Genomic DNA, 11,220 nt, shown 5'->3' with positions numbered 1-11,220 from the left:
GGGTTGCGCATGGACCTAGGCTGCGTTTCCCATGGCAACCGTGGAGCTGTGACGTGTCAGCAGGCCCATAATGTCATAAGGTACCTGCTGGAAGGCTGCAAGAGCACCTGCCGCTCCGCTCACACGCTCACCTCCAGACAAAACTCTCGAGGCAATTTTTTCCTCCCCATGAGTGCAGGCTGCCACGGCCACACTCGTGCCCTGACGCGTTTTGCGGTGTGACGATGTCTTCGCATGATCACCTTTTGGAAGACGCCAAGTGGGATTTGAGGCAGGTGGAGAGAAGGGTGCAGAGGCAGATGAGGCTGCTGGACCTGCACCTGCAGCAGCTCCGTGAGGAGCTGCCTGCATCCTGCCTGCGCAGCCTGCCCCCGCGCCCCTGCTGCCTGCACCCACCCAACTCCTGCCCCTGGGAGAGAAGGGCCCGCGCCGCAAGGCTGGATGTGGAGCAAGAACTGGGCAGGTAACAGATATTTGCCTGCTCTCTACGTGCATTGGCATCCTTTAAGGCAGGATGAAAGGAGGTTTGGCATCGGTATCAGGAGCAAAGGTGGAAACAGATAGGCGGGATAGGAGAGAAATAACCATTTTTGGAGAAAGTAGTTGAAAGGGGAACGGGAAGGCACGGCTTGTTCAGCCAGGCAGCTCGAGAGGAACCACACAGGCAGTGCCTGTGCCAGAAAGGGTTTGGACTATGGCATTGTGACATTAATCATTGCACAAACTGGGTCTAAAATAAAATACATTACTAGATCCGAAATTGTTCAGCTGTGGAACAAAGTCCATCTTCCACATAAATTCAGTTTAAGTCTGTTAAACATGTAATTATCTTCATCAGTAGCCAAAATGTGCCTGGATGCGGTGAGATGCAACACTGATGCACCACAGCCGTGTGTCCGTGTTTTCCCACCTGTGGTGGGTTGACCCTGGCTGGAGGCCAGGTGCCCACCAGAGCCGCTCTCTCACTCCCCTCATTCACTAAACAGGGGAGAAAAGGCATAACGAAATGCTTGTGGGTCGAGATAAGGACAGGGAGAGATCACTCACTAATTATCGTCACGAGCAAAACAGACCAAACTTAGAGAGGGAATTCATCTAATTTATTACTAGGCAAAACAGAGTAGAGGAATTAGAAAATAAAATCAACTCTTAAAACACCTCCCCCCACCCCTCCCATCTTCTCGGGCTCAACTTCACTCCCGGCTTCAACCTTCCCCCCCCTCAGCGGCACAGGGGGACGGGGAATGGGGGTTACGGTCAGTTCATCTCACGGTGTTTCTGCTGCTTCTTCATCCTCAGGGGGAGGACTCCTCTCATCGTTCCCCTGCTCCAGCATGGAGTCCCTCTCACGGGGTGCAGACCTTCAGGAGCAAACTGCTCCAGCGTGGGGTCCCCCACGGGGTCACAAGTCCTGCCAGCAAACCTGCCCTGGCGTGGGCTCCCCTCTTCACGGGTCCACCGGTCCGGCCAGGAACTTGCTCCAGCGTGGGCTTCCCATGGGGTCACAGCCTCCTTCAGGTGCCTCCACCTGCTCCGGCGTGGGGTCCTCCACGGGCTGCAGGTGGAATCTCTACACCCCCTCATCCTTCCTCCATGGGCTGCAGGGGGACAGCCTGCTTCACCATGGTCTTCTCCATGGGCTGCAGGGGGATCTCTGCTCTGGCGCCTGGAGCACCTCCTGCCCCTCCAGCTGCACTGACCTTGGTGTCTGCAGAGTTTCTTACATCTTCTCACTCCTCTCTCCGGCTGCAAAAGCTCTCTCTAAGTGTTTTTCTTCTTAAATATGTTATCACAGAGGCGCTGATGGGCTTGGCCTTGGCCAGCGGCGGGCCCGTCTTATAGCCGGCTGGCATTGGCTCTATCAGACACAGGGGGAGCTTCTAGCAGCTTCTCACAGAAGCCACCCCTGTAGCCCCCCCGCTACCAAAACCTTGCCACGCAAACCCAACACACCACCTCATACAGTAGGAGGAATAAGTGTCAGGATTTCTACATCTCCATTTTGACCACGGGTGTGATGATTTTGTGTGGTTTATGGAGTTCAAGATTGACTCGAGTAGACATAAAACCCCAAACCCTTCAGGGAGGGAATTGTTGAATGATAAACCCATACCATAAGGGTTAAGGCACAACCAAACATTAAAAGACCAGAAGGGCTAAGAAGTCCCTTGGTCATCAGCAGCGGTGAGTCTCTTGCTGCATTTGTGGCATTGGTATTTTCTCCCCAGACTCAAGCTTCTTTGAGTTCTCTTGTGTTGCGCCTGGAGATGACGAGACCTTCGTCTTGTCGATTAAAAATGTGACATTTTCATTACCCATAGCGCAGCAAGTATCAGCCCACAGTCTGCCACATGCATTATCTAGTGGGTGCAATAAAGTTAGAGGAAAAAGCCTAGCCACTGGGTTAATTTTACACTTTAGTAAAACCAAAAGTTGCTGTGAGGTTATGTTAAGCTTACCCAGTGGCTGTGGCTCACACAGGGATGTTGAGCAGCAGATTTCAGGTCTGGGCCCTCGTGTGCTACAGTAGCTGGTGTCCACATCCAGATTTTCATCAGCACATTGGGTACCAGAGCTGGGCAGGCTCAGCATCCCTTTGCAGAACCATCACAAACCAAAATCCCAGTCAAGGAATGGAAATCCAGTCTGAATGAAAGCCAGGAAGTCTCCATACAGGCTCTGGGATGCCAGGGCATGCTCTCCCTGAGCGCTAGGCTCCACAGCCCTGCCACATTCAGGACAACTCCATATTTTAACATGAGCCCACAGGGCTGCCATCTGAAATCACACCACAGCAGGATTTCAGCCTACTGCACAGGGGAATTCAATCATCCCCTTCCCACAAAAAAAAATGCCCAAAACACCTTGAGTGACTAGATTTATGCTCCTCCAACCACCAACAAAGGGACACATGGAGGAGCCACCCCTCACAGAGCACAGAAAAAGCATCCCAAAATCACCATACAAGATTGAATCATTGCAAGCTTTAAATAGGATTGCTGAAATGGGTGTACCTTGCTAACGAACCTCTCCTTAGGGATTTCTCACGTTATTGGTCATGCCCATTCCCTCATTGCTTGCCCTATTTCCTCTTCCATCACACACATTATCTTTTCAATTTGGTGCCTTGTGTCCAATTTAGCTATTAGAATTGAGGTGACCCTTCCATTGTGTATTTTACAAATGGCTTGAATAAGAGCCAGCCTTCTGGTTGAGCAGAGTCACTGTTAGACAGTGTTAGAAATCATTTTAATGGCTCAGTGAGCCTCCAGCCCAGCTCTGCAGGAGCATTTTGGGTTTTTTTGCCAGATGTGTCTCTTATCCATTGATTGCTTTAAACAAAACTCTGAACTGGAAAATGTGATCTATTGTAACTACGCATTTAAAATGTAGGACAACGTGTCAGATGGACATGCATGGCTTAGTGGGCGTATGTACATGTGAAAGGGGAGCAGTGGCTTCTCTATATTTAGGTGAAAGAACTTTTCAGCTCCACAATTGCCCCATCCCAAGAGGGCATGCTGAAACACCCCTGACTGCTGCGGAGTGCAGGTGGGATCTCCTTCTGATGGTGCAGACACCACCTCACATGCTGTGCATCAGCACAAAGATGGATCCAACAGTTTCCCATTTACTTCTGTTGTCCTCAAGGTGGTCCACCCATTCCTCTATGAGTTGGACTGAAAGGCTGTCCTCTTGGTTTTATTCCAGCATACAAAGAAGGCTTAACAGGATGTTGAACTCCTCCCATGATCACAAGCTTTTGGCTTTGATGGATGTGGAGGGTTTTGACCCCAAGGAAGTCACTGTAACGGTGAAAGACGGGAAGGTGAAGGTGTCAGCAGAGCACGAGGAGGAGCACACCACTGCAGGAGGGAAGGAGTATAACTACAGAAACATCACGAGGGAAATCAGCCTGCCACCAAGGGTGAGCGAGGATGAGGTGACCTACTCGCTGGAACCAAATAGCATTGTGAAGATCGAAACAGCGTGCAAGTGCTACCCTTGTCTCCTGAGACGCTGAGCTGCAGCAGGGAGCAGCACCCGGGCACAGTCGTTCCTCTGCCGCATCCCTCCTCCCCGACGGCTCTAGGTCTGCCCCGCTTACCGTGCACCAGCAGCTCGGCGGGCCTCTTCCGAAATAAAAGACAGCACTCTGAGCAGATGTGTGTGAGCCTCGTTTCAAAGGGGTTTGGTGGGCAAAAGGGGAAGGGTGCCATCAGGAAAATGCAAAGATGGTTTTGTGCATACTTGCCTACTTGCCAATATTTGGCTTGTGGTCTTCTGCTGGGTACCGCAGGCACGGCTGGAGGCAGCGCTGTTCAGGGCAAGTGTTGATGTTGCAGAGAATTTCATGGATTTTAAAGGCTGAAAGGCACCATTTATGATCAGTCACATTTCTGTAATACGGACACTTCTCTCAATCTCATCACTTCCATTTTAGCCATAGGATATTTCTAGGAAGAAAACCTCGATAATAAAGGGGAGGAGCTTCCTCCTGAAAAAATGAGCTGTGCCGTTTGTCCCCTTGATTTGGTTCTTGCAGAGGCTGCCTGGCTGGGAAAAGCTGCCGTTGAAAGACAGAGAGTTTTTCCTTAGAAGATGTTGGGACTACGGCAGAGCATTTACCAGCAGAGGAGGGGATGACTAAAGCATTACCTGCTGTAGCCCAGGAGAGAAACAATAGCTCCAAATTAATAAGAAAACATTTCTCATGTTGGAAGAGGGAGAGAATTGTTGATATATTTTTTTCAAGGTAATATTAACAGAAACTTTAAAGTACAAAGTGGGACCTCACACAACTGAAGCCTTCACTCACAGGGACCAGCAGGATCAGCAGGAAGGGGGTGACACCAAGGGACAGCCTTGCCAGGGATTGCATTTGCTGCCCTGGCCGCAGCACTTGGGCACGCACTCCTGCGGGACGCCGCGTTAACTTGCACTGCAGAAAGGCAGGTAATGAGACAATACACTTGATGCCTGCATTTGCGAGCCGCCTGGGCAAGCGGTTTCTCCAGTGAGCACCACATGGTTCAGGCTTCATGAGCCCCCCTGGGATGGGGGGAGGAAGGTTGGCACCTCTTTTTTCTGCCGCGCTCCCCCGTGGCAGATTTTCCTGGCGGGGGACCTAATGCTTGGGGTTGTGCTGGCGCAGAAACGAACCTCCGACATTAACTAACCTGTCAGGGGAGAGGGTGGGCACCCCACGGGCCGGCGCCGTGCAGCTGTGCTGTTCACTTAAAACCCCTGAGAAGTGGGGTGTCATCCCCTGCCATTAGCCTGGCTGAGAAATGCAGCTGTCCACTGTCGCACAGGGAGACCCCAGCCCCCACAGGACCCCCACGCTGCTGGGACAACGCGCTTGGGCAGCCCAGGGGTCCCCGGTGCCGAGGGCTCCCACCCACTGCTACAATGGGGATATTACCCTGGAAACGCTCCCGCCAGTCCTTTATTTTCGGCCTGCAAACAGCCAGCCCCGCTTTCACAATTTACATTCATCCTACAAAGGTGGTGAAATCAGAGGGGACGGGTTACAAAGCAGCGAGTCAGCAGCTGGGAGCACCATGGCTGGGGGGACCCCTGGCTCCACCACCCCCAGCTCCTCTCTACCTGGCTGGAGACATACTCTGGCAAGGGGGAAAACCATCCTTGTCCACGCATTCAAAATGCTCAGAGCAGCCCTCTGCATCAATTTGATGGTGTTTGGACCAGGCTGGTGAAGTCAGCAGCACCTCAGCCTCCTGTCGAGTGAACACAGCCCCTTAGGCCAGCTCACTGCAAGCATCTCCCCAAAATCACCAGCAGCATGAAACAGCTCCTTCAGTCAAAGGTCCCAGCAAGCAGTTGAAGATCAGTTTGGGTTGGCCGTAACCAGGTAGGTAATTTAACTTTGGTGCAAGAAACGGGCTGCTTCTGGCATTTCAGCATCCAGCTAGCACTTAAAAACCACTTGATAAAAAATTTTAAGCTTTATGGGCTTGGTGTGTAGCTGGGTCAGTATAGAACCATATAACCATGGAATGGTCTGGGTTGGAAGGGACCTTAAAGACCATCTAGTTCCAACCCCCTGCCATGGGCAGGGACACCCTCCACTAGACCAGGTTGCCCAAAGCCCCATCCAACCTGGCCTTGAACACTTCCAGGGATGGGGCATCCACAGCTTCTCTGGGCAACTGTTCCAGTGACTCACCACCCTCATCATAAATAATTTTCTTTCTTATGTCCAATCCAAATCTACCCTCTTGCAGTTTAAAACCCCTTATCCTGTCACTACAGGCCTTGGTAAAAACTTTCTCTCCATCTTTCTTATGAGGCCCCTTTATGTATTGAAAGGCTGCCTATGCACAGGTAGACTGATTCTGCTGATGTTGGTCGAGGACATTTAGAAATAAGCCGTACCTCAACTAGGAGGCTGCAAGGGAGCCTCCTGTGAGAGCAGGCAACAGGGACGGGGACTGGGGATGCTACAGACCCCCGGAGAAGACCATCTTCTTAGGAAGCAACCCACCAAGTAATAAAACTGAAACCCCTTTGGGATACAGTCTTCTCACTTTGTAACTATTTCTACAGAAGCTGTCTAAGCATGCAGAAAAGAAACATATTTCAACACCTCCCATCCACCCGTGACTTCAGACTTGCAGAATATATCGAGTCCCGCAGCGATCATAGGGCTGGCTACGACTGCTCTTATCCTTATTGCTCATCCTTTAACACATGTTCTTCACACTTTGTTCCTAAATTAAGCTCCTAACACCAAATTACACTCCTGAGCAGCAGGACTTTATTGACAGATATGACTTCATTCCCAGATTTCAAAACTAGAAGGCACCATCGGATCATCTGGCGTAATCTCCTCTTATTTTATACCGCAAATAAACTGCCCAAAGTCTCACTTCCAGGAAGGTATCTAGTCTTTGTTTGAAGACTTCAGGAGACATACTCCAGCACCTGTCTTTGTATTTTGCTCCAATGGCTAGTTTCCTTGTAACTAAATGTCGTGCCTTGTTGCTAACACGAGATGTCTGGCATCATCAGTTATTTTTTTTTTCCTCTGCCAGATGACAAAAGCCCTCAAAGCTGACCTTGTAGTAACTCAGTAGCAGCTATGAACTTCTACTCCATTGTAAGCAAGTCACTTTTCAATCTTGAAATTCTGAAGCTTCTCATTGTAAGACCTGGTGTCCAACTCTTTAGTATTTTTAGCTCGTTCTTGCCCCCTTTTTCAAGTTTTCGGTGCCATCAGCAAAGGCAGCCACTGGGACCGGCTGCAGTAATTCCCTCTCCACCCCACCAATACAGCGTGCGGAGATAGAAACACGGTGTTGGCTCTTTTATCGTCTTCCCAGGACGGAAAGGCCTCTGTATCTCTCTGACGCTGCGTTGCCCGAGGTTTTCCTGCCGGATGGCCATTTCACTGTCAGCCCTACAGCTCGCCGGAGGGGTCCCTTGCGCCCTTTGCAGGCTGCAGCCTGGCAGGGTGGCCTGTGCTGCTCCTCCTCACGCTGCAGACATGGAGAAGGTTGGCGTGACTGCCCAGCAGACGTAAAGTAACATCCAGGGGTAAGCACGCTTCCGTTATTAAAGGAAGATTTAGGAAAAAAATTGGTTTGTAATTTTTCTGATAGAAATGAGCCACAAATAGCCATTTTTTCCTAGTGATTAGGACTCCTAGTTTTTAAATTCAGAGTTCTTGCAGGCTGGGAGGCATATCTTAGGGGCCATTCTGAAGAAAATTCCTAATTCATTTTATATCCCATGAAATGCTAGTCTGGTCTGGTAGGAGCATCTTTAGGACCTTTTCCATAATAGAAGCAAATCACTCAAATAGTCGCTCAGTTTTGGGAATACCTACATGCTGTAAATACCTTGGGACTTACCCCAAAGTGTCTCAAAATCTGTACCCTCCAAATACCACTTAGATGAGAGTTTGCTAAGTGAAAACACCTTTGGAAAACTACAATTATCACAGCAAGATGTGCTCACATCAGCATCTCCCAAAAAGAAATTCCTGTGCCACTAGGTGGCAGATTATTTATTTTTTTTTAGTTTACCACTGTGTAACTGTTAAAAGCAAACCCGATGTAGGTGGTGTTACAAAGCAATAAGGCTGGCATGCGGGGCAGCTGGCATTTTGTTTGCAGCATTAATAGCAAATGTAGAGGAAGCCAAGAGTTAGAGCTGCAGTTTGAGATCCTGGGCATGCAGGAGCCCTCGTGACAGGTCACCATCACATTAGGTTTCTGCCCTGGATTGTATCGACCTTCTGTCCTGCAGCTCTTCCCCCCAGACTACGGCTCCTGGATAAGGCAAGTTCCATCTGCTTCAGCATCCCAGGTCTACTGCAGCTATTAGCCTGAACAGGGATTTCCAGGATTTAATGTATTCTTCAACGTGTCGTTGCACCAAATTACTTTGAGGGCCAATTTTGACCATCCGCATACAGCAAATACCCTCTCGGAATTCCCTGGCACAAGGAAGATGGCTGAGAGAGCAACTTGGCTCTGCAGTTATAAACGTTAGTGCATTCTTGAACTCTAGCCTTATCGGAGAATTTATAAATAGCTAGAGCCCTAAGAATTTGTAACGGGAGGTCATCTGAGGATGCTAACTCCAGGCATCTCTTCGGTCACGCGTTTCTAGGGGTTTTCCTACAGCCAGGCATTGCTCTGTGGGCTTAGCTCGTCTAAAAATGTTATTTCTCTCCTACCTATTGCAAAACCAGCGAGAGTGGTACCTCACTAGGAAGGTGCAAAGTGATCCCAGCTTTCCTCTCCCCATATGCCGGCACGCTGCTGCTCCTGGGAGCACCGGCACTGCCCCAGCTCCCGCCCTCTCTGCAGGCAGCACCAGCGCGGAAGGGCTGTTCTGCAAACGAGCAAGTTGGTGCCTGTCACAGGGGCCAGCCCCTCTCTTCATGCCTCCGCTCCTCATCCTCCGAGCAGCAGCATGGCGAGGCTGTTGGGATCATCCCAGCCATGTGGGGCTGGCACGGCCGCTCTCCACATGAGGTGAGAAACTTCATCCATCCATTTCATTTGTGCTTAAAGGCAAATTTAACCATTGTCCCTGCTAAGCCGTTTGGCACCTCAGTTTCTTAGATAAACTTTCCAAGCATATTTTCTGTCATCGCCCTTGGAGAAAGCACCAAGAGTTTAGAAGACAGAGCAGGACCCATGGCTTCAAGCATGCCTCTGTACTTGATGGATTTGCTGTCATTCTGGACCCTGCACTTGTCACCTCATAAATAATCCTGCACTGGATTTAGGTTAGGAGTAAGCTGATCCTTCCAGTGTGCTCGGTGTGACTGTTGAGAAGCTGCCAGAGCGTGGGGCACTGGCCTTTGTTCCTCCTCTTTAACCCTACGGGTCCCTTTTCTGGTCATAGAATCATAGAACCATAGAATGGTTTGGGTTGGAAGCGACCTCAAAGCTCATTCAGTTGCAACCCCCCCTGCCATGGGCAGGGACACCCTCCACTAGACCAGGTTGCCCAAAGCCTCATCCAGCCTGGCCTTGAACACTTCCAGGGATGGGGCATCCACAGCTTCTCTGGGCAACCTGTGCCAGTGCCTCACCACCCTCACAGGAAAGAATTTCTTTCCAACATCTAATCTAAATCTGTCCTCTTTTAGTTTAAAGCCATTCTCCCTTGTCCTATCACCACATGCCCTTGTAAACAGCCCCTCACCAGCTTTCCTGTAGGCCCCTTCAGGTACTGGAAGGCTGCTGTAAGGTCTCCCTGGAGCCTTGTCTTCTCCAGGCTGAACAGCCCCAACTCTCTCAGCCTGTCCTCATAGGAGAGGTGATCCAGCCCTCTGGTCATCTTCATGGCCTCCTCTGGACTCTCTCCAACAGCTCCATGTCTTTCTTGTACTGGGGTCCCCAGAGCTGGATGCAGTACTCCAGGTGGGGTCTCACAAGAGCAGAGGGGCAGAATCACCTCCCTCGACCTGCTGGTCACACCTCTTTTGATGCAGCCCAGGACACAGTTGGCTTTCTGGGCTGTGAGTGCACACTGCTGAATCAATGCTGAGCTTCTCTTCAATGCACATCCCCAAGTCCTTCTCTTCAGGGCTGCTTTCAATCCATTCTCTGCCCACCCTGTAGTTGTGCTTGGGATTGCACCGACCCACGTGCAGGACCTTGCACTTGGCCTTGTTGAACTTCATGCGATTCACACGGGCCCACCTCTCCAGCCTGTCAAGGTTCCTCTGGATGCATCCCTTCCCTCCAGCGTGTCGACCGCACCACACAGCTTGGTGTCGACGGCAAGCTTCCTGAGGGTGCACTCGATCCCACTGTCCATGTCACCGACAAAGATGTTAAACAGCGCCGGTCCCAGTACCGACCCCTGAGGAATGCCACTCATCACTGGTCTTCACTTGGACATCAAGCTGTTGACCACAACTCTTTGAGTGCAACCATCCAGCCAATACTTTATCCACCGAGTGGTCCATCCATCAAATCCATGTCTCTCCAATTTAGACACAAGGATGTCATGCGGGACAGTGTCAAATGCCTTGCACAAGTCCAGGTAGATGATGTCTGTTGCTCTTCCCTTATCCGCCAACACTGTAACCCCATGATAGAAGGCCACCAAATTTGTCAGGCATGATTTGCCCTTAGTGAAACCGTGTTGGCTGTCACCAATCACCTCCTTATTGTCCATGTGCCTGAGCATAGTTTCCAGGAAGATCTGCTCCATGATCTTGCCAGGCACGGATGTGAGACTGACCGGCCTGTAGTTCCCTGGGTCTTCCTTTTTTACCCTTTTTAAAGATGGGGGTTATGTTTCCCCTTTTCCAGTCAGTGGGAACTTCACCAGATTGCCAGGACTTCTCGAATATGGAGAGTGGCTTTGCAAATTCATCCACCAGTTCCCTCAGGACCTGCAGATGCATCTGATCAGGTCCCATGGACTTGTGCACCTTCAGGTTCCTTAGATGGTCTCAAACCTGATCTTCTCCTACAGTGGGCGGTTCTTCATTCTCCCAGTCCCTGCCTTTGCCTTCTGTGGCCTGGGCAGTGTGGCTCGAGCCTTTGCTGGTATAGACTGAGACAAAAAAGTTGTTGAGTACCTCAACCTTCTCCATATCCTGGGTAACCAGGTCTCCTGTTTCCTTCTAGAGAGGGCCCACATTTTCCCTAGTCTTCCTTTTATCATTAACATACCTATAGAAGCTTTTCTTGTTGCCTTTGATGTCCCTGGCCAGATTTAATT

General features: G+C 50.4%; 1 protein-coding gene across 1 annotated transcript; it reads left to right on the top strand.

The window, feature by feature from the left end:
* The first annotated feature begins 224 nt into the window (after positions 1-224).
* On the top strand, positions 225-4,024 carry ODF1 (outer dense fiber of sperm tails 1). Its single transcript, XM_054817725.1, has 2 exons — positions 225-463; positions 3,712-4,024. Exons 1-2 carry the CDS (start codon positions 225-227, stop codon positions 4,022-4,024), a joined length of 552 nt encoding a protein of 183 aa, XP_054673700.1.
* Positions 4,025-11,220: the final 7,196 nt, after the last annotated feature.

Source organism: Grus americana, chromosome 2 (assembly GCF_028858705.1).
Source record: "Grus americana isolate bGruAme1 chromosome 2, bGruAme1.mat, whole genome shotgun sequence".
Taxonomy (NCBI): Eukaryota; Metazoa; Chordata; class Aves; order Gruiformes; family Gruidae; genus Grus; species Grus americana.
This window is presented reverse-complemented; position numbering and strand designations above follow the sequence as displayed.

What these genes read in the sequence shown, in the direction of transcription:
- ODF1 (XM_054817725.1), top strand. Translation starts at nt 225, where the DNA reads ATGTCTTCGCATGATCACCTTTTGGAAGACGCCAAGTGGGATTTGAGG. An exon ending in GTGGAGCAAGAACTGGGCAG is followed by an intron (nt 464 to 3,711) that starts GTAACAGATATT and finishes GTTTTATTCCAG; the next exon opens with CATACAAAGAAGGCTTAACA.